The sequence below is a fragment of the Apostichopus japonicus genome, chromosome 16 (genome assembly GCF_037975245.1).
Source record: "Apostichopus japonicus isolate 1M-3 chromosome 16, ASM3797524v1, whole genome shotgun sequence".
NCBI lineage: Eukaryota > Metazoa > Echinodermata > Holothuroidea > Aspidochirotida > Stichopodidae > Apostichopus > Apostichopus japonicus.
The window spans coordinates 28,200,195-28,228,194 of record NC_092576.1 but is presented as its reverse complement, the minus strand read 5'-3'; the positions used below and the strand labels follow the sequence as shown (position 1 = coordinate 28,228,194).

At 35.7% G+C, this 28,000-nt stretch overlaps 1 protein-coding gene across 5 annotated transcripts; it reads right to left on the bottom strand.

Moving 5' to 3' along the window:
* Window positions 1-1,474: 1,474 nt before the first annotated feature.
* LOC139983484 (glycoprotein 3-alpha-L-fucosyltransferase A-like) lies at window positions 1,475-20,260 on the bottom strand. Of its 5 annotated transcripts, XR_011798711.1 has the most exons (5): window positions 20,040-20,260; window positions 8,471-11,495; window positions 7,712-7,775; window positions 6,454-6,733; window positions 1,475-6,014 (listed from the first exon to the last, which is right to left on the bottom strand). XR_011798711.1 is itself a non-coding variant. In XM_071997050.1 (2 exons), exon 2 carries the CDS (start codon window positions 11,298-11,300, stop codon window positions 9,933-9,935), a length of 1,368 nt encoding a protein of 455 aa, XP_071853151.1. In that variant the 5' UTR covers window positions 11,301-11,495; window positions 20,040-20,260; the 3' UTR covers window positions 6,752-9,932. The 5 variants fall into 5 exon arrangements, 2 of the variants coding, with proteins under 2 accessions (XP_071853151.1, XP_071853152.1); XR_011798712.1 differs by lacking the exon at window positions 7,712-7,775; XR_011798710.1 differs by lacking the exons at window positions 6,454-6,733; window positions 7,712-7,775.
* Between the last annotated feature and the right edge of the window lie 7,740 nt (window positions 20,261-28,000).

The following is a 28,000-nucleotide window of genomic DNA, read 5'->3' as shown; positions in this document are numbered from 1 at the left end:
GTGGAGCCCCTGAACTACGTGAGACAGTCGATCACCTCAATCACATGTTACAGTGAGTTTGTTTGTGCATAGGAAATAGAACACTTAGCACACGTTTAGCTGCAGGGTAAAATAGGACGGTTACGCTGTAAACATAACACAGCAAAATTTGTCAGTAGCTTTTTTATAATTAAGTTTAAGAATGGTGAATTGATATTAAAATTGTCTGTGACTTAAGGTTTTTTCTTCGAAAAAAAGTTTACTTTCATACTGATTCAATCTACCAATGTAAAAATGTAGTCGGTATCCCTTAAACTTTAAAAAAGAGTTATAATCTTCACGTAGCTTTGACATTGGTATTATTCATTATTGTAAATGTAATTGTAAAAAAAGAAAAAAAGAGAAATAAACGAAACGAAACGAAACGAAATACCGACATCAAACTATTTGTCACTTTCCTTTTTGTTTGAAGGCAAGCGGTTTATTGTCATGTACGTGATTCTAACGGGAAATGAACAAACTAGATAGACATTTTTGTATTCAATATCAAGTTATTGAAAGCTGCAAATATAAGTTACATCCAAATTACAGCACCAGCTCAGAGAACACTTGTGACTCATACGTCGAATTCTTCTCATACGTCGAATTCTTCATTGCTGGTATCTTGCCGCTAATTTCCAAGAAGTCAAACGAACCCTTTTTTACCACAACACATACGTTGTTGCCCCAAAGGATGCGTATATGAAGTACATGTAAACATCATACGCGACTTATGTACAGTTGTCATCGCACTAACAGATTGGAATATGTAGCTGTATGTATGTGTCTCTACAGTACAGGCATTCACTTAGAAAGTCCCGTCTCTAAGAAGATCGTTCATTGTCACGACCGAAACATTCAATCGAGAGCATTCTTTGTAGACTTTGAAATTTAGTTTCTAGGAGATTGATTTCATAACCATGAAAAAGGCTTTGCCAGAAAGATTCACAAATCTCTGGTGGAGACACCGTGTACTAGGGCTAACGGTCCAGTCAACAAAATGATACAAGGGGGCTCCATGTAGAAACATCTTGAATTTGTAAAATGCTTTAACTTTTTCAATCACCACAAGAACCTGGCGGGTTTATTCTTTACTATTAGGTAAATTAACAGTAAAATGAACGAGCAGCTTGGATTCTCCGGAATGTTATACCGGAAGGGGTGGGGTGGGAAGGGGAGGGAGTGGAGTATGAGGAAGCATGAAAGGCATTTAAGAGAATATTCATATCATTGGAATGTATGTGAAAGCCCACGTCGGGATCCCCCGGTCCCCGGAAGCTATAGCATTTTGATACATGTCTTACTCTCTTTGATACTACTGTTATTTTCCAAGGTTCCTTATTACGCCCATTATTCAACTTTAGGACATACCCACTGCTGATATTTACTGAAGTTCAATGGGTTCCTTTTACCTGCTTCCTCCACCCCCCCCCCACCCGTCTCCTACCGACGCGAGTGGCAATAACCTAACGGCACCATCAAACATTACTTGTTTGATCATTGGGTAACTGTTTATAAGTGTTTCATTTACGCTAAGGCAATTGCTCCGTTTTATCTGACTAGCTTTACTTTCACAGGTACCAATATGATCACATAGATGGGTATCAGCAGAGAAAAAACATGAAATACTGTATATTATTGTGACTATATATTTCTTGGTATTACACGACTATGTAAGTAAGCATTACATAATATAACAAAATATAACAAATACCGGTAGTTATGCGTACCACTTTATAAGCAATAGAACCATGCCTCCGAGTTGATGAACTGTGTCCATGTAATAATTCATGTTCAATTCCATGCAATTTAAACTTAATCACGAATAGTTTACGAACTTGAGATTCACGGACGTTAAAAGGTTGGTTCTAGACTAGGCTTATTTCATAAATTGATGTTTCATTGAACTGGAAGCACAACTAGTAGTAATGGTTGTAGAACTAGTAAAACTAAAACTCGAAAAGAGAATATATATTACGAATGCGAACTATGGAATAGTTGTTAGGATTATTTGGAAAAGTACTCATTTTTGTCCATTCAAATGCTTAACAAATTGCGATCATTAAACTAAAAGCAATAAAACACAACACAACTTTTAAATGTTTATTTCATGTCAAATATAACTTCATTAACAATATGTTGATGTCGTTTTAAGCTCAATGACATTAAATAGGTTCAATTGTATTATTTTAATTTGTCTATTAATTCTATAAAAGAGAAAAACAATACAAAAATGGATTCAGTTGCAATTTTATGTAACAAAACGACACGCTCTTATGAAAAGTATTTGAAAATTTATTTACGTTTATGAGAAAAACGGCTGTCTGTTTACTGTGATAAATATATGTATATGTATATAATATAATGGAAATATGGTACTGGCGTGTTCAACAATAGACAAAATATACTCCACAACTCCTCTGATCATTCACTGGATAACCGTATATCTCTAAGAAGCTTGGTCAACGTTGTACACCGTCATCATTCGTGAAACTCTTGGATCCTAAGGTTGTAGCCATCTAGACTTAAGCATGGGTAGCATCTGTAGTCAGTTAACCTGTACGGCGCTCATAAACAATAAATATATATTTATATATCAGGAAGCGTAGACTGATACATATTTTATTTCAGATGAATAGTACGAGCTTAGTTTGATGAGTTTGATGTAAATTTCACCTTTAAATGTAGACATCTGTTGTTTTTTCATATCCCCTAATTCGATGTTTAGGCAAACTGGATGCGATGATGCATGTCAATAATTAATTTAAGTTGTTTATTTATAATTAATTAAAGATTTCTACTCACAATTTAGTAAAGATGTTTATTCATAGTTAAGTAAAGATGATAAGCAAACTAAAATGACGAATATATTGCTACCGATGTTTCTAAGTTAAATATATATACAGGTACAATCCATGGTTAATCAGGTTAACCTCCAATTAAATACTGGGTAAGAATAGTCATCCGACAATCAGATACTAATTACAACAGGACGATTGAGTCAGAGTAACAACTTGAACTGATTAGTATATATTCTCGTTGTTGCTACTTTAACTTTTGATCAGTCAATATGACAGACACTTTAGATTTGCATAAATCAGTTTTGAGATGTTTCTAAGGAAAGATCGTACCATTAACCTGCCATCCATATATACCAAAGAAAAAAATAACACAAAATAACAAAATTTAAATAAGAAGAAGCTGTTTTGTAGTATTCTTTCACCGTACAATAAATCAAGTGATTGATCGAAGGTCCCTTCATGTTACGTTACTATAACAAGGCATTTATACTAATGGTTTTCTAGTCTATCTTCTTTACTTAATAACTTTTGTCTGAACAATTTCATGATTACGAGATACAATATTTGTGGATATGAGTCAAAGGATAAACCAAATCGAAACTTGCACTTGCATTGAACATATTCAATTTATGACACTTCCTCTCCATTTTTGGATTGGTGCGTTGCATAACAGTTGTCTCAGTTTAGAGGGTAGGAATAATAGATCTCCTTCGGGCGACTTTGATGTGACCATATTTTAAAGCATTCCAAGGTTGCCTTTCAAGGTCCTTCTATAAAATGAAGGCACATGTTACTTTTCACTTTGTCGAATGAACCTAGAAGGTACACCGTCAAAATTAATGTTGTTTTGTTACGGTAGAATACCGGTAACCACGACGCCATAGCTAAGACGAAATTTGTCAACAATATTTGAGAAAAAATATTTTTACAATGCAGTTCTGGGTAAAGTGGGATGAGTTATTTCTCACTGTACAAATAATGTTCAGTGGTAAAGCCAAACTTTATATGTCATAAAATACGAGACATTCTTTGCCGCGTCCGTATTCTCCAAACACAGTATGTAAAGCAATAACAGGAAAGTAGAATAGTCTGAAAGATAAATAAAAATCTGTGTTCACGGAAACTATAGTGTGAACCTCGCTTTGTCATTCCTCTTTCTCTTGACTTCAATTTTACTTATACTAAAGCTATCCGCTGTTTTTTAAGCATATATGTTGCGTAATATTTTTTTATCAGCAGTGGATGAAAAGTAGTAATGTGTGTGGCTTCATTTGCAGAACTTCTTACGCTCACATCTCCAGAAATTACTTTTTGTCTGAAAATATGGGATGTTACGGGATGTTATTGTGTTATTTCAGCTGCTACATTTCGGTGCGAAACTTGCAAGGAACTATTAATATTATTATTATTATCGGACGGACTTTCAATCTTGTTGGAACTGGTTGGACAATATTTGATTATAAAAACGTATCAGTATTTCAATCATCAGTTCGATAAGATGAAGTCTCCAAACAGAATGTCTGTCGAGGAGAGCAAGACATTTGAAGAGTACCTATCTAGCATATGACATATGACCGTTTAATTAGGAAGCAATTTTGATGCCTCTCCCTTCCTTGGTAAAGATGTGTCAGTTGAAGTATGTAAAATTGTATCTGTCACCCATTTTTTCATTGAAACTCCTGAAAATTGAATACTCTTTAACCCATTTCCGCTCTCCACATTCATTACTTCCTCCCATCCAATTTGGTCCGTATGGATCGAAAGGCTGCTTCGATGGTTCATTTTGCTTTTCTCGTATGAAGTCGATTAATCTACACATTCCAACATTCGTAAATGCGAGAATATCTTCAATACCATTGTTTACAGCTTTACCAATTATTTCCACTTGAAGTATGAGTCATAAAGAGCCTGATCTTGTAATACCCGGAGAATATGTTCCGCTAAATCTTTCATAGAGCTGAAATCGTCGGCATGAATAAATGAATTAGGTGGAACAAGCTGTTCGTAGTCCATCTTTGGAGGACCTATGACAACAGGAATAGCATTGTAACGGGTTACCGCATACCAAAATTTTTCAGTTATGTAACCGCCACAACAACTATTTTCGAATGCTACGATAAATTTGTAACGAGAAAACACCTTCGGGCAATGGTGTCCTGTACGTTCTGGACAAGAAAGTTCACCACACTCTCCAAACATATCAATTGGAATGTAACCAGAAAGATCGTGCACAGCGTCGTACCTTCTCCACATTTCGGTTGAACAGTGACTAGAAATCCAGGCCATTAAGCCTTTCTTCTTATTAAAATTTGATGTAAACGCAACTTTTCGTTTTCCCCTTTTGCTGAAGGGGAAAAATCTCCCATATGGTAAAATAATATCTGCTTTTGGATGATACGTTGAGGTGATGTTAAAATGAATATGGCTGACTTTTGGAGGAGGCACTGAATCCCTGGAAGTAAAAGGACTCTCTTCTGTTGTGAACACCCAAATCTGATTAGGTTGTCGTTTACTTTCCAGTTCCAACCAGATGTCCTCGCAATTGATAGCCCCAGAAAATATAAGTATGTCTGCTTTTTGAGTGTTATTTGTCCAGTGACTTGCTTGCTCAATTAAGACTGACCTGGGTTGTCTACCTCCGCAAGAGATCAACTTTGGTAGTTGTAGTTTGTTTGTCCAGTGCCCCTCGGAGGGAAAAGCTTCCACGCGATAATCAACTTTTGCTTAAATAATGTCATCATGACCTTTTGATGTCTTCTCTGGTTGTGTAAAATTAGTGTTATTGCAATATTTCCTTTCGGCTGTAGGCATTCGATTACCGTCGGACGAAAGCAACTTAGTATTGTTACTTAGCTGTGCTCGCGCCATGAGATTCCATGGTTGACGTAGCGTTGACCTATCGATTTTCGTCTCCAGTGTAAATAAAGTATAGAGTGATAATGCAGCAGATATGATAATTATGCAAGTAAACTTACGTCGGTTACTTCTCAAATACTTCATGATGAGAGAAATGTGGTGAAAAGTTCACAACAACTTCTGAAAATTCGTAAGGTCAACAGACATATAAATATGCTGATGACTCACGTTCATTAACCCCTCATCAAAAGTCGTCGAACCAATGAAGGTTAACAAATTAGATTTGCTCTTCGATGTTCTTATCGTCGATTCTTTGTTGGTTTCCAGTAGTGCGATATTCTAAGGTGTGAAGAAAATCAAACAAAATATTTATAATGAGGAAGAACACATTTCACCGTTTTTAAACCCGTAAAACACGTCGCTTTAACTTTACCAATGATAAGTCATAGTTCCTCTTAATATAACCTGATAGAATCTGTAGAGTATATATTTCGATTTTTTTCGGAAAGTTGAGCGTAGAAGGCATGAACATGCAAGACGTGTGCTTGCAACAGAACAATGGTTATGGATCAGTACAAACGGTAAGCTTATGGTCGTCTATATAGTTGACAAAACACAAGGTTTAATTACTGATTCTCAGTTAAGAAAAAGGTCAATCTCGTCAATAAGTCCTGCGTCTGACGTTAAACTGCATCCAGGCAGAGTGGGGTGGCTGTGTGTGGGGTTAGTCAGTCCAAGGCTAACGTCTTATATAAAGCACACAAGAAGCCATTATTACCTACTGCGACTGGCTAGTTGGTCGGCGCCATAAAACGGAGCGGGCCCATGGGTTGGGTTTGGGAGCAGTCTGCATGGCGGAATTGGCGTTGTTGTTCTAATGTTCCTACGGTATTGAAGGCATGCAGCAGCACCAGCAGTAGGTGTACGTGTAGTAAAGGGCGGTTGTACATGATAGTATGTTCCGGCCAGCTGCATCCGTAGCGGAGGGACGTCCCAGCGGATTATTAGTCTATAATTCTCTTGTATAACACAAGAGAATGCCGACGGTTCTTTGAGGACTATGGCAAAACAGCAATAGCAGCAGCAGCAATCTCGTCAGCTTTATTTGAACTTTTAATGTCGACTTATTTGTTCGAATTTTAGCTTTGTACCAATTGACGACATTTCGACTTTAGCGGCTCAAAATCTTGATTTCCTACTCGAGAAATTTTCTCATGAGGATCATAAGTTTGAAATGAGTTTACATTAAAAGTTGGTTTCATTTGGTGCTACTTCATTCTATCAGGAGTAACAGTTCTTTGGAATTTATTTCAAGCCCTGGTGTGGATATTAGGGACTTTGTATTTATTTCTTGTTCTCTTTATGCGCTTATAAAGCTCAAACATAAATTTTGAGAGGAATTCAACATAATCGGAGATTATTTTTAACCTAATATTATCCAGTATTGGAAACGTAGATAAATGGGTGACACATAGGCGAACATTTTGTATTCTTGTTTTTGTTTGGAGTTTTATTAATCTAATACGTTCATTGATGGCAAAAAAAGAAGAAGAAGAGTTGAACATTTTCAATAGGTTCAAAAGTACAGCACCACATTGCATCTCTTTAAAGCAAGACAAATTACCAAATTTTCTGTAAATTTAGTGTACCACATCTATCAGTTTTTTAATTGTATATCAATAATACTAATAATAATCATGGTCATCATCGTCAACGTCATCGTCAGCGTCAAACGACATCGTCACCGCAATTGTTCGTCGTCACTATGATTATTGCCCTCACCACGATTACATCTTCATCAAAGTCAAGTAATTTTAGGCAAATAGTACAGAGTTCAAGTATGAATAGGTATCAATTAGTATTGCGTGGTGTAAGGAAAATAGCAAAGAAACAACCGAAACTTTAAACTCGATTAAAGAAATAAAAAAATGCGGGTTTCAATTTTTTTTATACAAAAATGAACTTTAACTGAGTTATCAGATTAATGACTTTTACTTTTTTCCCACAAACAATTTTCGAAATTTGAAATTACTAACTATTTCATAGGCGCAATCTCCTCACAGTCTTCTCATTTTGCTTTGAATTTGATAATAGAATATCCTGTACTTCCAATAAAGAATGTAGGGAGATGTTTAACAATTCTATTATATTCTCAGTAATATTAAATTTTGTAAAATCAAAATTAAATTAAAAAAAGGGTTTGTTCAAACATCCAAAGTGAACAAATGGACCTAATAACATTACGAAAAAAACGAGGTTCTCTATAGACTCCCCATGGCAGCTGCAAAAGGTAAAAATGGGATTATCTATAACCTTCACAAAAGGGCTTGTTAGTTTCAAGTATTCGGTGCATGAAAGCAAATTGGAAATATAGAACCTTAACGTCTATGACGGATTGTTATGCACTAAGAAAAACGATTGCACTAAGTATCATCACCGCATTTCAAATTGTTATTCCTCTTTATACCCCTTCTCTAACGTTATAACTATTTTATATATAATTATTATCATTGCAGAACAAGTACGAATTCTTTATTCATGTGTTGATAATATTATATTTCATTCAACCAAGTAGTAAAAAAAAGCTCATAATTCACATTTCTTTGCCACTGTTTCTGAAACATAGTCAAAGCTGAGGCGAAACTAAGAAAACTTCTGTAAAAATACAACATCAAAGCTATTATTGTAACTTAGACCTTATCAATCCTGTGAAGCATAGGATTTACAAATGAAATTGAACATAAAACGACGATTAAAGTTATATAACATATTAACAAATTGTTGAAGATTGATACCTTTTAGAAGAATTTGCTGTTTTAATTTCCTCCACAATAGCAAATATGTGTACCTGGGAAAGAACGCAGCAACCATGTATTCTTATTTATCGTACAGCATAAATTGCTCAATCGACTTATCTAGCAGTGAATTTGGACTTTAATTCTGATTATTTAGGGAGGCTATTAACTAATAAATCTCGATAACGATATATCTAGTACTCATGTTGTGGAATGATTTCTGTTCCATTAATGAGTCATTATCTTTTCGACTTTGGAGTTTACATAATAACATATATTGTACAGGTCCATTTACTACGCACCCTCTGAAAGTATGCCAAATCCCTGTAGCAACACACTGGCCTAACCATCTTTGTTTGTGCACTCTAGTGAAAGCTTCACTTCGAATCCCATCGTTATGAATCCGTCTATGGTTGAATTTGCTAATTAACATTGTATTGTACGTGTCATTTGATTTAGGGACGGCGTAATTTTTTCTCTTCATTCTTTCATGTTACTGTATTTCTGGCACAAACAGTTTTGACAAGTTGGAACCCGCACTACAGCTTTGAAAAGGTCCAGGAAACCCCAACATAGGCTGATGCCTTAGTTCTTTTAAAATTTGTATACAAGATACTGTTTATTGTCAACTTAAAAGTAATAAATCAGTGCAAAACAATGAGGTTGGGAAATTAATTGCAATTATGGCCTTGGCAACATAAAGGTAGACCCAACACAGAGCAGCCGTTTTTTTTTTGGTTACCATTCATCTAAGTTTGGTTAGCTCAGTGGGTAAGAGCTTCCACATTCCAGCCAGGAGGCCCAGTGTCAAATCTTGGAATACTTAAAAAAATGGGACCTGCTGCCTCTCACTTGGTAGTCAGCATTTACAGAGAGAGTGAGGGACATGTAGTCACCAACAAAGAAAACAATTGATAGGCTAGTACAAGGTTATTGTGCATTGGTTTGCCAATCTTGTCGTGTATTTTAATTGAATAGATACCGTAATGAATTCAATTTTAAGCTTTACAGGTAGGTAGCTCAAAAACTTGCAGAGAAGTAAAAAAAGACATATAACTGACATGAATGAATTGGATTCAAATGCGTTTTTTGTAGATATTGTTGTTCTAGACAAATTTGAAATTTCTAACTTTGCTTTTTTTCCATAAATTGTTCATGGCTGGTTATGCTGGGGTAATTCAGAGGAGGGATCATGGTAGGGGGCTGATTGGGGATAGACACAATTAACAATATTGTCCCTATAATCAACACACACAATAGGATGTCCAATACAATACACAATTGTCTCATTCGTGAAAAAACATTTACTGACTATATAACTTAAATTAAATAGCTTAATTTAGTGTATTTATTACATTAATGAATCCTGGAATATATATGATTGCTTTTGAAAGTATTCATTAAAAAATACTCTTAATTAACTCATGGCTGTAAAGTAACGAGATTCCTTGCGGCAGATGTTTCAGTTGAAGTATGTAAAATTGTATCTGTCATCAATTTCTTCATTGTAGTACCTGAAAGTTGAATACTCTTTAACCCAGTTCCGCTCTCCACATTCATTACATCCTCCCATCCAATTGGGACCGTATGGATCGAATGGCTGCTTCGGTAGTTCATGTTGTTTTTCTCGTATGAAATCGATTAATCTACACATTCCAACATTCGTAAATGCAAGAATATCTACAATACAATTATTCACAGCTTTACCAATTGTCTTCCATTTAAAGTATGAGTCATAAAGGGCCTGATCTTGTGATACCCGGAGAATATATTCCGCTAAATCTTTCATAGAACTGAAATCGTCGGCATGAATAAATGAATTAGGTGGAACAAGCTGTTCGTAGTCCATCTTTGGAGGACCTATGACAACAGGAATAGCATTGTAACGGGTAACAGTAAACCAAAATTTTTCAGTTATGTAACCTCCACAACAACTATTTTCGAATGCTACAATAAATTTGTAACGGGCAAAAACCTTCGCGCAATTAATTCCTCGACGTCTTGGACAAGAAAGTTCACCGCACGCTCCAAACATATCAATTGGAATGTAACCAGAAAGATCGTGCACAGCGTCGTACCTTCTCCACATTTCGGTTGAACAGTGACTAGAAATCCAGGCCATTAAGCCTTTCTTCTGATTAAAATTTGATCTAACTTCGCGTTTTCCCCTTTTGCTGAAGGGAAAAAATCTCCCATATGGTAAAATAATATCTGCTTTTGGGTGATATGTTGAAGTGATGTTAAAATGAATATGGCTGACTTTTGGAGGAGGCACTGAATCCCTGGAAGTGAAAGGACTCTCTTCTGTTGTGAACACCCAAATCTGATTAGGTTGTCGTTTACTTTCCAGTTCCAACCAGATGTCCTCGCAATTGATAGCCCCAGAAAATATAAGTATGTCTGCTTTTTGAGTGTTATTTGTCCAGTGACTTGCTTGCTCAATTAAGACTGACCTGGGTTGTCTACCTCCGCAAGAGATCAACTTTGGTAGTTGTAGTTTGTTTGTCCAGTGCCCCTCGGAGGGAAAAGCTTCCACGCGATAATCAACTTTTGCTTCAATAATGTCATCATGACGTTTTGATGTCTTCTCTGATTGTGTAAAAATAGTGTTATTGCAATATTTCCTGTCGGCTGTAGGCATTCGATTACCGTCGGACGAAAGCAACTTAGTATTGTTACTTAGCTGTGCTCGCGCCATGAGATTCCATGGTTGACGTAGCGTTGACCTATCGATTTTCGTCTCCAGTGTAAATAAAGCATAGATCGATAATGCAGCAGATATGATGAGTATGCAAGTACATTTACGTCGGTTAATTCTCAAACACTTCATGATGAGAGAAATGTGGTGAGAAGTTCACAACAACTTCTGAAAATTCGTAATGTCAACTGAAATTTAAATATGCCGATGACTCACGTTCATTAACCCCTCATCAAAAATTGTCGAACCAATGAAGGTTAACAAATTAGATTTGCTCTTCGATGTTCTTATCGTTGATTCTTTGTTAGTTTTCAGTAGTGCGATATTCTAAGGTGTAAAGAAAATCAAACAAAATATTTATAGTGAGGAAGAACACATTTCACCATTATTAAGCCCGCAAAACACATCGCTTTACCTTTACCAATGATAGGACATAGTTCCTTTCAATATAACGTGATTGAATTCCTAGAGTATATATTTCGATATTTTTCGGAAAGTTGAGCGTAGAAAGCTTGCGACAGAACAATGGTTGTGGATTAGTCCAAACAGTAAGTTTATGGTCGTCTATATAGTTGACAGAACGCACGGTTTAATTACTGATTCACAATTTAAGAAAAAGATCAATATCGTCAGCTTTATTTCAACTTTCAATTTCGACTAACTTGTTTGAATTTTGGCTTTGTACCAATTGATGACAGTTCGACTTTATCGGCTAAAAATCTCGATTTCTTACTCGAGAATTTTCCTTAATTTTAAAATTCCTGTTACTGGAATGGTATATAACACAAACTTATGAGGATCATAAGTTGGAAATGAGTTTACATTGAAAGTTGTTTCATTCGGTGCTACTTCATTCTATCAGGAGTTACAGTTCTTTGAAATTCATTACAAGTCCTGGTGTGGATCTTCGGGACTTTGTATTTACTTCTTGTTCTCCTTATGCACTTTTAAAGCTCTAACATGTAGTTTGAGGGGAATTCAACATAATTGATATCATGTCAGTGTACCGCCCCGGCTGAGGGCCTGGAGGGATTATTTATAACATATACTATCCAATATTGGAAACGTAGGTAAAGGGAGAGACATAGGCGAATTTGAACTTTATTAATCTAGTATTCCTTATTGATGGCTACAAGGAAATAAGTTGAACATTTTTCAATAGGTTCCAAGTACAGCAGCACACTGAATCGCTTAAAAGAAGACTCAAAATTACCATATTTTCTGTAAATTTTTGTACAGAGTTCAATAATAAATAGGCTTCAATTAGTAAAGCGTAGTGTAAGGAAAATAGCAAAGAAACAATCAAAACTTTAAATTTGAATAAAGAAATAAAAACGTTTGCTGATTTCAATTTTCGATACAAATGTGATCTTTAACTGAGTTATCAGATATATGACTTTTACTTTTTTTCCACAAATAATTTTCGAAATTTGAAATTACTATTTCATAAGTGCAATCTCATTACAACCCCAGAAAAATTAATTTCGTAAAAGCAAACAATGCAATTAAAAAACGTTTTGTTCAACATCCAAAGTGGAAGAATGGACCACATAACATTACGAAAGAACAAGGTTCTCTATAGACTCCTCATGGCAGCTGCAAAATGTAAAAGATGGATTATTTATAACCTTCACGAAAGCGCTTGTTAGTTACAAGTATTCGGTGCATGAAAGCAAATTGGAATATGGAACCTTAACGTTTATGACGGAATGTCATGCACGATTGCACTAAATATCGTCACTGCATTTAGCATTTGTATTCCTCATGATTCCTCTCCTTAAATGTTATTACTATTATAAATATTATTATGATCATTGCAGAACAAGTACAAATTCTTTATTCATGAGGTGATTATATTAAATTTAAGTCAACAAAATGGCAACAAAAAGCTCATAATGCACCTTTTTTACCACTGTTTCTAAAACATAGTCAAGGCTGAGGCGAAACTAAGAAAAATTGTGTAAAAATACAATAAAAAAGCTATTATTGTAACTAAGACCTAATCAATTCTGCGAAGAATTGGATTAACAAAGGATTTAAATAAACTACGACGATTAATGTTATATGATATATTTACAAATTGATAAATATTGATACCTTTTGGAAGAATTTGCTGTTTTAATTTCCTCGACAATAGCTAATATCTGTACCCGGGAAAGAACGCAGCAACCATGTAATCTTATTTATCGTACAGCACAAATTGCTCAATCGACTTATCTAGTAGTGAGTTTGGACTTTAAAGAAGATACTAACTCAGTCTAGATAAAGATATCTCTTATACTCATGTTGTGAAATGATTTCTGTTCCATTAATGAGTCATTATCGTTTCGACTTTGGAGTTTACATAACAACATATATATTGTACAGGTCCATGTACTGCGCACCCTCTGAAATTATTCCAAATCCCTGTAGCAACACAACTGGCCTTACCATCTTTGTTTGTGCAGTCTGGTGAAAGCTTCACTTCGAATCCCATCATTATGAATCAGTGTATTGTTGAATTTGCAAATTAACACTGTATTGTACGTGTCATTTGATTTACGGTCGGCGGTGTTATATCTCTTTTTTCTTTTAGGACTATTTCTGGCACAAACAGTTTTGACAAGTTGGAACCCGCACTACAGCTTTAAAAAGGGCCGGAAAACTTCAACATAGGCCGATACATTATTTTCTTTGAACTGTTGTATTGTTGAACTGTTGTAAACTTTAAATTAACAAATCAGTGAAAAAATGTGGTTTGGGAAATAAGTTGCTATTGGTGGGACACACTGTTCGACAATTTGGAACCTGCACTTCAGCTTTGGAAAGGTCCAGAAAACTCCAACATAGGCTGATGCCTTAGTTCTTTTAAACTTTGTATACAATATACTGTTTATTGTCAACTTGAAATTAATAAATCAGTGCAAAACAATGTGGTTGGAAAATTAGTTGCAATTAATGCATTGGCAACATAAAGGTAGACCCAACACAGAACAGCCGTTTTTTGTTACCATTCATCTAAGTTTGGTTAGCTCAGTGGGTAATAGCTTCCACATTCCAGCCAAGAGGCCCAGTGTCGAATCTTTAGACTAATTAGAATCGAAAGACTTTAAAAATGGGACCTGCTGCCTCTCACTTGGTAGTCAGCATTTACAGAGAGAGTGAAGGACAAGTAGTCACCAACAAAGAAAACAATTGATAGGCTGGTACAAGATTATTGTGCATTGGTTTGCCAATCTTGTCGTGTATTTTAATTGAATAGATACCGTTATGAATTCAATTTTAAGCTTTACAGGTAGTAAAAGTCTTGCAGAGAAGGAAAATAAGACATATAAGGAAATTTCTAACTTTGCTTGGTTTATTTTCCATAAATTGTTTATGGCTGCTGATGGTGGCCCTTACTCAAAATCCAGATATGGCCCAGTTATGGCAATTTGTATTTGGCCGATATCTGTGCCATATGTGAAATATATATATGGCCATAACAAGAATTGGGCAGATATAACTTGATATTAGATAAAGTCCAAATCTGGCCCATACATGGCAAATCCATATCTAGCCCATATATGGCAAATCCACATGTGACCCACATATAGCAGATCCATATGTGGCTAATATATGGCAAATCCATATCTGGCCCATATATGGCAAATCCATATTTGAGAAATCCATATTTGGCTCATGTGTGGCAAATCCATATCTGGCCCATATATGGCACATCCATATCTGACCCATTAATTAGAAATCCATATCTGGCCCATTTATGGCAAATCCATATCTGGCTCATATATGCCACATCCATATATTGCCCTTGGCAAATCCATTACTGTCCCATTTTATGATAAATCCAGATTGAACTAACTAAAAAAATGGCTACATCTGTGCAAGAATTCATCTGGCGATGTAAAGAAATATAATTTGAACCAAATAAAGGCAATATATGGCTCAGATAAAGCAACTTTTTATTTACTTCTTAATTATCTGGCCATTAATTACATTTCCTGTTTGATCCATCAGCAAGTATTTTGTTTTTTCTTCTTTCACCTTACCCACAGTATGTCCAAGCCTTTATAAATAACAAACTAATACTAAAAAGGGGTCTTCTGTTCAAATAATTATTAAGGCAATATGACCGTCAGAATAAAAATACTTGGTTAAGAGAATAAATATCCTGGCATGATAAAATGTTCCAAGAATAAATTGGCACTTGAAAGCCTGCTTCATGACAAAATGCCCATCACTCTGCCGTCTCTAGGCTGTCTTCAGTCTCTGCAAGATCTTCGAGCTTTTTCATCAACACAATTCTCAAAATAATGACGAAGACATGTAAAGTTGGGATTACTTTTCTTCCAGAATATTTCAAACCCAATTGTGTACATAACTTTTTTGTGACACACAGTTTTATTTGTGACTCACAATGCTTCCAACTTAAAAGAGATTTCAAAATAATTTCAAATTGTGTCCGAAAAACCCAGACAATTAGACTAAAAAAAGCAAGGCTTTATTGGAGGTAAAAGTCAACTTATTTTGGACTTAAGAATCTGCAGTATAATACCTAATCCGACTGATATGGTCATAAAATTACCGCTGTTAAAAATTTAGCATGCGCGCTCTGACAGTTATTTTACTTGTACGAGAGTCTTTGTGTATACACTGTATTGTAAAAGTATACTTACTTAAACTTTAAACTGGCATCGCGCGATACCACTTGTACACTTAAAAGTAATACTTGAAGGTTGAGTTCTTTATTATTCTGTGGTCCTGTAGAGGTTGATACTAAATTACGTTGTGCTGTGCCTTTATTTAATAAATTTGCTTTAGTAAATAAGTTTAAGGAGAACGATATATGTTCCATTCAGTATCAAAGTTCAGTCCCAAAATAGGTTGTTTCCATCCGTTCAAAAAACTTCTTCCTTATTTCTGACTGTTCAGTTCATTATAGATACTTTGCCAATGTCCTGACATCAATAGGTTATTTTTTACGAATCTCCATCACCTTTTCTTAATGTACCAATCCTTTCTATTAAATATCCTTCTGCTCGCTACTCCAACCATGTGTACACTCCATTTCCTTTCTCACTCCCAGAGTAATAATGCACATGTCCTTTGTTCACAAGCAGGCTTGACACTTATTTACCCTCTGAGTCATCCTTTTTCCATATAAGACCGTGTGTTTGCCTAGCAACCAGATAGATCAAGTAGCCAATTTTTACCCCTTTTGACTTAGTGTGTACTGTAAGTGCTTTACCATTGAAGTATGTGCAGTACCACAATATAGGGCAATGTAAATCTCTATAGAAATATACTATGTAAGAGCATACAGTCTTACATATATATCCAGTTATATCTGGCATGGCCAGATAAAACTTTATATGCGTATCTGGATTGACTCTATATCCAGTTGTATCTGGCCTTATATGGCCATATCAAAGTTGATATGGATAACTGGATTATCTGGTTTTATATGGCCATATCAAACTTTTATGGATATCTGGCTTTATATGGCCATATCAAACTTGATATGCATATCTGACTTACAATTATATCAAGATATATCTGGCTTTATATGGCCAAATAAAATTTTATCTGGATTGACTCTATATCCAGTTATATCTGGCTTTATATGGCAATATCGAACTTTATATGCATATCTGGCTTACAATTATATCAAGATAAATCTGGCTTTATATGGCCATATCAAACTTTATATGGATATCTGGCTTACAATTATATCAAGATATAACTGGCTTTATATGGCCCTATCAAACTTGATATGTATATCTGGCTTACAAGTATATCAAGATATGTCTAGCTTTATATGGCCATATCAAACTTTATATGCATATCTGGCTTACAATCATATCAATATATATCTGGCTTTATATGGCCTGATAAATTTTTATCTGCATATCTGGATTGACTCTATATATATCCAGTTATATCTGGCTTTATATGGCCATATCAAACTTTATATGCATATCTGGCTCAAAATTATATCAAGATATATCTGGCTTCACAGGCCAGATAAACTTTTATCTGCATATCTGGATTGACTGTATATCCAGTTATATCTGGCTTTATATGGCCATATCAAACTTTATATGTATATCTGGATTGACTCCATATCCAGTTATATCTGGCTTTATATGGCCATATCGAACTTGATATGTATATCTGGCTTATAAGTGTATCAAGATATATCTGGCTTTATATGGCCTGATAAATTTTTATCTGCATATCTGGATTGACTCTATATATATCCAGTTATATCTGGCTTTATATGGCCATATCAAACTTTATATGCATATCTGGCTCACAATTATATCAAGATATATCTGGCTTTACAGGCCAGATAAAATTTTATCTGCATATCTGGATTGACTGTATATCCAGTTATATCTGGCTTTATAGGGCCATATCAAACTTGTATGTATATCTGGCTTACAGCTAGATATCAAACAAGATATGGAATTTGAGTAGGGGGGTGAGATGATGGATCTTGGGGGGGGGGGCTGATTGAGGATAGACGCAATTAACAATATTGTCCCTATAATCAACACACACACACAGTATTACAATAGGATGTCCCATACGATACACAATTGTCTCATTCGTGACAAAAAGTTTACTGACTATATAACTTAAATTAACTAGCTTAATTTAGTGTATTTATTACATTAATGACTCCTGGAATATATATGATTGCTTTATTCATTAAAAAATACTCTTAATTAACTCATGGCTGTAAAGTAACGAGATTCCTTGCGGCTGATGTTTTAGTTGAAGTATGTAAAATTGTATCTGTCACCCATTTCTTCATTAATTCCTGAAAGTTGAATACTCTTTAACCCAGTTCCCTCCACATTCATTATATCCTCCCATCCAATTGGGACCGTATGAATCGAAAGGCTGCTTCGGTAGTTCATGTTGTTTTTCTCGTATGAAGTCGATTAATCTACACATTCCAACATTCGTAAATGCAAGAATATCTACAATACAATTATTCACAGCTTTACCAATTGTCTTCCATTTAAAGTATGAGTCATAAAGGGCCTGATCTTGGGATACCCGGAGAATATGTTCCGCTAAATCGTTCATAGAGCTGAAATCGTCGGCATGAATAAATGAATTAGGTGGAACAAGGTGATCGTAGTCCATCTTTGGAGGACCTATCACAACATGAATAATGAGGAACAACACATTCCACTTTTTTTAAACCCGTAAAACACATCTCTCTAAATTTACCAATGATAGGTCATAGTTCCTTTCAATATAACATGATAGAATTTGTAGAGTATTTAATTCGATTGTTTTTCGGAAAGTTGAGCGTAGAAGGCATGAATATGCACGACGTGTGCCTGCAACAGAACAATGGTTATGGATCAGTCCAACGGCAAGTTTATGGTCGTCTATATAGTTGACAGAACAAAAGGTGTAATTACTGATTCTCAAGTTAAGAAAAAGATCAATCTCGTCAGTTATATTTCAACTTTCAATTTTGACTTAATTGTTCGATTTTGGCTTTGCACCAATTGACGACAATTCGACTTCATTGGCTCAAAATCTTAATTTCTTACTCGAGAATTTTTCTTAATTTTAATATTCCTGTTACTTCAATCAAAAGTTGGAAATGAGTTCTATCAGGAGTTACAGTTCTTTGGTGTTAGTTTCCAGCTCCGGTGTGAATCTGGTGTGAATCTGGTGTGAATGTTGATTAAAGTGAGGAACATATGCTAACTTTTGGTTTTCTTGTGTTTGTTTTGAGTTTTATTTATCTCATATGTTCATTGATGGCAATAAGGAAAACAATTTGAACATTTTTTTAATATGCGCAAAAGTGAAGCACCACACTGTATCTCTTTTAAGCAAGCCTCAAATGACCATATTTTCTGTAAATGTAGTGTACCACTTTCATCAGCTTTTTTTTATTGTATATCAATATTACTAATAATAATCATCATCATCGTCGTTAACGTCAAACGTCATCGCGATTGTTCGTCGTCACTATGATTGTTGTCCTCACCGTGATTATATCCTCTTTAATGTCAAGTAATTGTAGGAAAATGGTACAGAGTTCAATTATGAATAGGCATCAATTAGTAAAGCGTAGTGTTAGGAAGAAATAAAACGTTGCTTGTTTCAATTTCTTTTAGACAAAATGATCATTAACTGAGTTATCAGAAATATGACTTTTTTCCCACACACAATTTTCGAAATTTGAAATTACTAACTATTTCATAGGAGCAATCTCCTTAAAATCTTATTGTTTTTATTACTTGATAATATAATATCCCGTATTTCAAATAAAGAATGTAGGGAGGTGTTTAACAATTCTATTTATTCTAAAAGTAAAATTGCAATTAAAATATGTTTTGTTCAACATCCAAAGTGAAATAATGGACCACATTACATTACGAAATAACGCAGTTCTCTATAGAGTACTCATCGCACCTGCGAAAGGTGAAAGAGGGATCATCTATAACCTTCACACTCGCTTGTTAGTTTCAAGTATTAGGTGCATGAAAGAAAAATGATTTCACTAAATATCATCATAGCATTCAAATTGTTGTTCCTGTCTATTCCCTTTTCCAACGTTATAACTGTTTTAATATTAATATTGTTATCATTTCAGAAGTAAGAATTCGTTATTCATGTGTTGATTATAAAAAAAGATTATTTCACGCAGTGGCCAAAAAAGGGAACAATGCACATTTCTTTGCTACTGTTTTTGAAACAGTCAACTAAGAAAACTTCTGTTAATATACAATATAAAAGCTATTATTGCAAATTAGGCCTTATCAGTTCTGCGAAGCATAGGATTTACACAGGAATTAAAAACAATACGACGATGAAAGTAATATAACATATTTACAAATTGATTAAGATTGATACCTTTGAGAATCATTTTCTGTATTAATTTCACCCACAACAGGAAATACGTGTGCCCGTGAAAGAACGAAACAACGATATGTTCTTACTTTTCGTAAAACATACATGGCTCAATCGACTTTTATGTAAGTCCTCAAAATTTGTCACAGTGCTATAGACTATTATATCGCAGTGAATTTGTACTTTAATCCTCGTTATTTACGGAAATTATTAACTCAATCTCGATTAACATTCTATAATACTAATGTTGTGGAATGAGTTATATTTCAATATTAAGTCGCTACCACATGGACTTTGGAGTTGACATTACAAAAAAATATGATAATAATGATAAGAATATAATACGACTATTAAAGTCCTATTATGTATTTAGAAATTGATAAAGATTGATACCTTTGAGAAGAATCTTCTGTATTCATTTTCATCCACAGCATGTAATACGTGTGACTGAGAAAAACCACAACAACTTTATGTTCTTACTTATCCTACAACATATGGTAATAATCATTTTAGGTTCGCAAATATGTGTTTCAGAGATTTAAATGCACACTGTGATATGAAATATTGGCCATACTGTGTATGCAGTAACCCAGACAGAAACAACCGTTAGGCTCCACGTGGGCCTAACGTGGGCAACTTTTTGGGGCGAAAAAATGGGATAAACAGCTGGGACCTAGTCAGTTTTGGCCAGGTTGCCCAACTGGCTACAGATGACGTTACCAAAACAGGCCCATACAGAGCCCATATGGGGCTCATGTTGTAGAATGATTTCTGTTCCAATAACGAGTCATTATTGCTTCGACTTTGGGATGACATTATAACATATATTATACAGGTCCAAGTACTGCGCATCATATCCCTGTGGTATCCCTGTAGCAACACAAACGTCTTTCTGCGGTGTACTAAAGGAACTAGCTGTTACCGGTACTTTTACAGTTTCATTCAACGAATAATCATATGCTTTAGATTGGAATCGGTTCATGCATGGTTACACGATGGTTCTTAAATACTAATGTTATGATGACCCAGACTGTTTCAGTACCCAGGGCCAAAGTTTGTACTTGATGTAAACACTATTTTCAGGCGAAAACAGTATCAATCATGATGTTACATGTGCAGAACAAGGTACAATATTGTATGGCGCCAAATACCTAATTGACATATAAAAAGTTCGACTACATTGTTAAAATTCTCTTAATTTAAACAAAAACAAATTTAATAATAATTAATTTAAATAATGTAATTTTTACTTGGCACAGCATCACTGTCATCCTCTGCTCCACTTTCCGTACGTTATCTCTCCTTAATAATGGCTACTGCAATCACAGATAAATACTTTGGATCTGTGTGGGAAGTGTCAATGGAGTTAAATGAGGAAACAGCAGAAAGACATATTCCTCAATCTTCCATGGGAGATCTACTATAGTAACCAGAGGAGCCAGTGCTTCAAACCGATTATGGACAGTATGGTAATTTGTCATTGTTTTTATTTGCAAAGCGAAAATGTGATTTTTTCATATGCAATGTGCTTTCCTCCCTACAACTCTAACTAAAATTGTAACAACGTAGATGCACAACCGTTACCTGGAGTGGAATTGTTTTGGGGTTGAACAGTGAATAGATATTTCAGAAGGAATTCTTTTAGGCTATTGTGCATGCATTGCTACAAAAGCAATGTGGTTAACAAATCCCGATGAGTCAGATTTGTGCAAATTGTCTTCTGTTGTTGCACTAGATTGACAGTGAATACCAATGTAACTTGTTCTCCACAGACCTGAAATACATTTGGATATGTCATGAAGGTCAATTTGAGAGGAATCAGCTCCACTAAATAAAAGTATATTTCATTACTTTTTAGATCCGGGGACGATAAGCCTGTCCGGTTGACTCTTCTCATGACGATAATGTAGCACGTAGGACAAGCCAGACCGAATCCACTGTGATCAGAGATACCAATAAAATTTGGAAAATTCATGTATGCAGCCACGTTGGAAGGGTTGTTGTAGACTTTGACCGGGAAAAACAATATTCATGCCTTAGAGCTATAAATTAGTTTAGAGTATGTTATATAAAAGAAACTCCAAATTCGCATTTCTTCTTCTTGATTCAAATCCACATGGCTTATGTGTGCCGCTGCCGATGCAAACCTGCAAGCAAAATTGCTAAACAGGCAATACTAAGATTGACCATTAGTTTAAAATGGGAGTGCAACTGACTCAAATTCAAAACATTTGTTTTGAAAAAATGAGTGTGAATCTTATATTGATTTCCAAAATATTCCCAACCATTCAAATAATTTTCAGCTATACTTTCGAAGACTTTGATATTTTTTATATCTCATTTTCACATTCATTTAGTACATTTCATGCATACCCTTATCAAGATTTGAATTACATTCCTTATCACTCTCGATGAAGAAAGTACGGACTATCCTTTTACAGTATGGGTTCTTGATTTGATTTGATATTATATTTATATATATATGTTTATTTTATTTATCAGATGCAATCAAGAGAAACGCATAGACTGCCAGTTCAAATAAGCAGGAGATAGATAAGTGCGGCTCAAAGTGGTTTCTCGGATAAAGAGACAGAACTGGCAACAGGGCTCGGAGAGCCCTGTTGCCAGTTCCAAAAAAAGAAAACCAAGAGCCACAAAACTTTTATTGGCACTGTTGCCAGTGCCAAAAAAAGAAAACCAAGAGCCACAAAACTGAAATCTTTGTCCTTTAAAAATATAGAAAATGGTTGAAAAGTTTTGTTCCAACACTGACAAAGGAGGGCCTTCAATGTTGTAAAGTGTAAAGTGTAAAGTGTTTGTACTGCTTCTTATGAATACAAAAGGTTTAAACAAAAACTGATTTTCTTCTGTGTTATAGTGTATTTGAGTTATACTCCTTGAGTTTCCTACAGCAAGTATACATACAAGTCGCTCAAACCTTAGCGATCAATTTTTGCAATTGATCAATTTTGACCTTAGCAATTACTATAGACAAAACCAAAATTTTCACACATTTTTAAAAATGGTTTTGAGCTGCTTGAAGTCCCATGTTGTGCCCAGAATGGACCCGATTAAAGCTAGCTTCGGACCCACATTTGTACCAAATGGAAATTGTGAGGGCTCTGCTTTAGTCCCACTTGGTTAACCAGCTTGCTAAAGATGTAGATTCCTTATGGGTTACTTTCTTAGACCCCATATGGGCTCTGTTTGGGCCGTGTTTGGTAAGGTCATCTCGGGCCAGTTGGGCAACCTGGCCAAAACTGACTGGGTCCAAAATGGTCAGCCCATTTTTGGGCCCCAAAAAGTTGCCCACATATGAGTTACTTCTGGATACCCCGCATGGGCCCTTTGTGGGCCCATATGGGTTCTGTGGTCCCTAGATGGGCTCTGTATGGGCCCGTCTGGTCAGTTCAAGCTGGTTGCAATGTGGGTTTATGTGGGTTGCATCTGGTTACCCCACTTAGGGCCCATATGGGCTCTGTATGGGCCCTGTTTGGTTAGGTCAACTTTGGCCAGTTGAGCAACATGGCCAAAGATGACTGGGTCCTAAATGGCTAGCCCATTTTTGGCCCAAAAAATGCCCACATAAGGCCCATGTGGAGCCTAACTGTTGTTTTTGGCTGGGTTACCGCATACAAAGCATGACCCATATTTGTATATCACATTGTGCAATGAAATCTCTGAAACACATCTTTGCGAACCTAAAATGATAATTGCATATACTTTTGGTGTTCTTGACGACTACAAAATGTATCATTTTGGATTTTAAAAGAAAAATTATAGTGGCATAACCAATTCGAGTCTATATCAATCTCCTCCAAGTGTTTCCTTCAGGAAAAAAACCCCCCAAAATCAAGAGACTCTTTTCTGATACAGTATGTTATCACTCAGGGCTCTCCCGTGAAGTCGTGGCAGGGCTTTCTCCTGCGAAGCGCAGATCCCGTTGTATGTGAAGGCGCACCTATTGCCCTATCGCCCGTTTCGAATCATTCTCTTATCAGAGACGAACTGTTATCAGTTTTGGCACCCCCCTACCACCACCCCCCCCCCCAAGCCGCACTCCCTTAGCGTACCATCAACGGTTCCCACGGGCCAGTGAACTCCACTTTGGGGCACCACTCTTTAAACAGTGACATATAGACAAAAATGTCACAAAATAGAAGAGCAGGTGCAATACGGTCCATCACCCGATTATCGTATTCGATACAGTTACTAATGTGTTAACTGATAAAATAGATCAGCAGTGAGCAGGTGTTAAGATATATTAACGTGTGTTCTGATTCGCTACAGCACGTACTGTGAAACTTGTCACACAGGATAAAGCTACATGCTACAATATGCATACTTGTATATTTACATTGTACTATCGTTTGGCTATTTAATAACCTAGCAATGTCGTATGATTGACAAAAGAAATGACAAACTATTACGCCAACATATGCAACTTGCATATTTACATTGAAAGATATTTTAATTTAACAACTTAGAAACTAAGTATATTTTCCAAAAATAACTTGCATATTTGAAAGAGTGGGCCAAAAAGTTGTCTTAGGGGACATCACTTTTGGAAACCATGTGATCTTTGAGTGAATTTAAGGACCGCACTCAGGAACCCATTGTTTTTCTCATATTATTATAAGCTCATATACCTTGTTACTGTTGCAATCAATGGTATCGTGTTTCATTGTATAAGCTAAGCGTGCTTTGCGGTATACTGTATAGTGTGTGAAACGTATATCTTACTATATTCTGAGAGAGCGCCCGCTTGTATCAAACAAGATGATTGCGTTCATGCTATCGTTGAAGAACAGGGTGTAGTAGGCAAGTCACCTGACTGATTCTGTGTAACGTTTTGTTATTAATTTATTTAAAACCCTGTCTTTTTTTATACACGTTCTGTTTAAGGAGAACTGGTTGAGCTGAGACTAACAAGATTAATTGTGTTATTATTTTATGGGTGAAATGGCTGCCCAGAAATAGACAGAGAGGTTGTAAGGCAGACGTACCAAGATTTAAATGCCGCAGTCTCTTAATCGATTACATGACTAGTATGTGTTGAGTCAGATCAAGTCCAGTGTTATTCCTAAATCCATGTTTGTTTTGGTTGCTTAGTTCAGTGTAGAAACTAGCCTAAATAGGTCCCAGATAGTATAGTCAGTCTGGTACATAATTAAGAGAGTCGTATTTTTATGTTTCGTTTCCTTCCTTCAATATCTTTCAGAAAAACCACATGAAGGTTGCTCCGTCGTCCTTTTCTTTTATTACTGTGTTACAACATGCTGAGTGAGGGTAAAAGAAATAAACAACCTGGCCACCAGAACAAGCGGTGGGAGATAAAAGAAGTCAATCCCTGCCTACATTATTTGCCCGCGTTCATCACATTAGCTTGTTCATAAGATTCTTGTAGTAGTGTAGCATGTGATACAATAATTACTGTCCATGTTTTAACCTTTCGAAGTAATACTAGAGTCTCGTCCGGAGTCCCCCGGGAGTTACATATGACTATAAGTGTAAACATATCACTATGTACTTTGTTAAGGAAAGATGTAGTATAATATTGACAATGATTTAAGATTCTCGTGACTGTGAAATATTCGCATGTTCAAAGTTAGAATTCCAAAATGCTGATATAAAAGTCATCGTTTATCTTTGTTTTCGTCAGTCTAGTATAATGCTAGATGATGTGTTTGCACATTACCAAATGCCATTTCGAATGAGTATTACTTCCTTTCGATTTAGCCTTAGTATGTATATTAGATATTGATGGTGCTTTGATTGGTTAGTGCAGTGTGTTACCGTCAGCATGACATGTAAGGAAGGTATAATTATGATTTTGCCATTTTTTTGTAATAAAAGACTAACGTTTGAGGAATTTTGTTTTTCCGTAGAAGAAAAAGAAGATTTCCCTTGTTGTCATTTTTCATCCCAATCTGACTCCTTTTGGCCAAATTACTAACAACTACCATCAATCACCCTGCACACACCTGAGTGTCTTCTAAGAAGCATTACCGATAAGCCAATCATTGCCTAAAAAGGCCACTACATCATAAGGGATTGTACTTCCAACTCCACCTCTTTCCCATTAATTTTCATTTTTAATTGTTCTGTTCATAGTTTTCAAGTTCCAAATCTCATAATCAGATTGTTCCCCCAGACAAACCAACCAGCACATACAGTAATCAACGAGTTACATCACTTGCAAACCTCTAATGTGATTTAATATACACTCATATATAGAACAGAATTCAGTTAATACTGATTAACGATTGTCTTTCATTCACAGTACAAACTGACGAAGCCATATAAATTGGGTAGTTACCTACAAATTCAATACATTCAATGATCATATCCGACGTAGTGTGGTTAGGAAGGTTGAAATTTTGCCCAATTGGAGTTTCAGTTTCCAAAGTGTTGAATGTAGACTCGTGGCCATGAAAACTATTCTTGAGAGTAGTTTTGGTCCCATACATAATTTACCAATTTTGAAATGTATACGGGCACAACACCAATTAATGTGAGCAACCCTCTGCATATGTTACATATGGATTTACAACCAGTGTTACGTTACAAGAGGACAACATCGAACCAGTTTGATAACTGCTGCTGATTGAAAGGGGCATTCGATCACTCATGTGCTACAACCACCAGCACTTCCATATTTCTAACATGAAGAAACACTTAATAAATAAAATATCGTGAGGTTAAAGTTGGCGGCATGAGAAGAGTGAAACCTACAATTAAGAGGTGGGGTTGGAGCACTGACCGTCTAAACTTTCGTTGTGAGTTTTGCACATAAAATGGTTTTTTAAATGATATTGGAATCCAAACTGAGTTAAAGCTGTAACATGGAGAGCCACACACGAGGTATAGTGTAATTTTTTTCACAAACCATTTCAACTATACCTTTAATCTGATGACTGGGCCTAACATTTATAGAAGGAAACAAGTCATCAGATTAAAGGTATAGTTGAAATACCTATATGGTTGCGTGCGGAACCGCTTCTAAAACATTCGTTGCTCAATTTTTCTTAAATTAGTTTCCCTCCTCAGAAATGTGATACTTTGCTGGAGAAAAGCTCAAAGAGGATTACGTTTCCAGAAGACGTCTTTGCTTTCTCTTTTCAACTTCTTATAATTCTTACTGTACGTCGTAATATCGACGCGACGCTCCAATATGACCATACTGCTCCAGTCTGAACAAAAACAATAGTCGGCACTAAGCAACCTCACGATGTGCTTCCGCTGGAAAATGAGATTTTCATATTGATATGCAACATTATAAATGAATATGACATGGCTGGTGACGAGGTGAAATCATTCCATAAGATTGATTTCCAGCTTATTGAAGCAGCATGTCTGGGCACCAAAAAATATACGTAAAAGATAAGAAAGAGAAGCATTATGATGTTTGATAACGTATTAAGTTACATCGATTGTTTTGGGAAACTACTTAAGAAATCCCCAGTGATATAAGCCTGTGAGAAGAACACAAGATTGTGGCAGAAGGTTCCCAGCTGTTGATAGGTTTGGAGACGGCGGTAAATATATTAGTCAGTCTTCTACAGGTAATCTCGAGAAACCATGGTTACTAAGATGAACTAATCCGGATTTTCAAAACCGGACCAAAAATGTTTCTTCCTCTGATTTCAATCATCTTCACAATTTTGTCAGAGTTATGCCCAGTCGAAACTATCTACATTACAGGGGTATGGACTTCGATGGACAGGGAAGCACATTAGCCGACCTCGGAGCACCTATTTAGCATTGAAAGCTCAACTAAATCTTGGAATTGGAACAGAGGGCCTCGATTAAGAAAGACCATCAGTTATGTTTTGATGTTTAAAATGCATAGCTGGTGGTTTTTCGACATTCTCTAATCCTTAAAAATGTATGTTACATTGAAACTTTATACGTGTACCCTTCCATTGATGTATGACACATTGTATTTTTTTCTGATATGAGTC

What these genes read in the sequence shown, in the direction of transcription:
- LOC139983484 (XM_071997050.1), bottom strand. Translation starts at nt 11,300, where the DNA reads ATGAAGTGTTTGAGAATTAACCGACGTAAATGTACTTGCATACTCATC.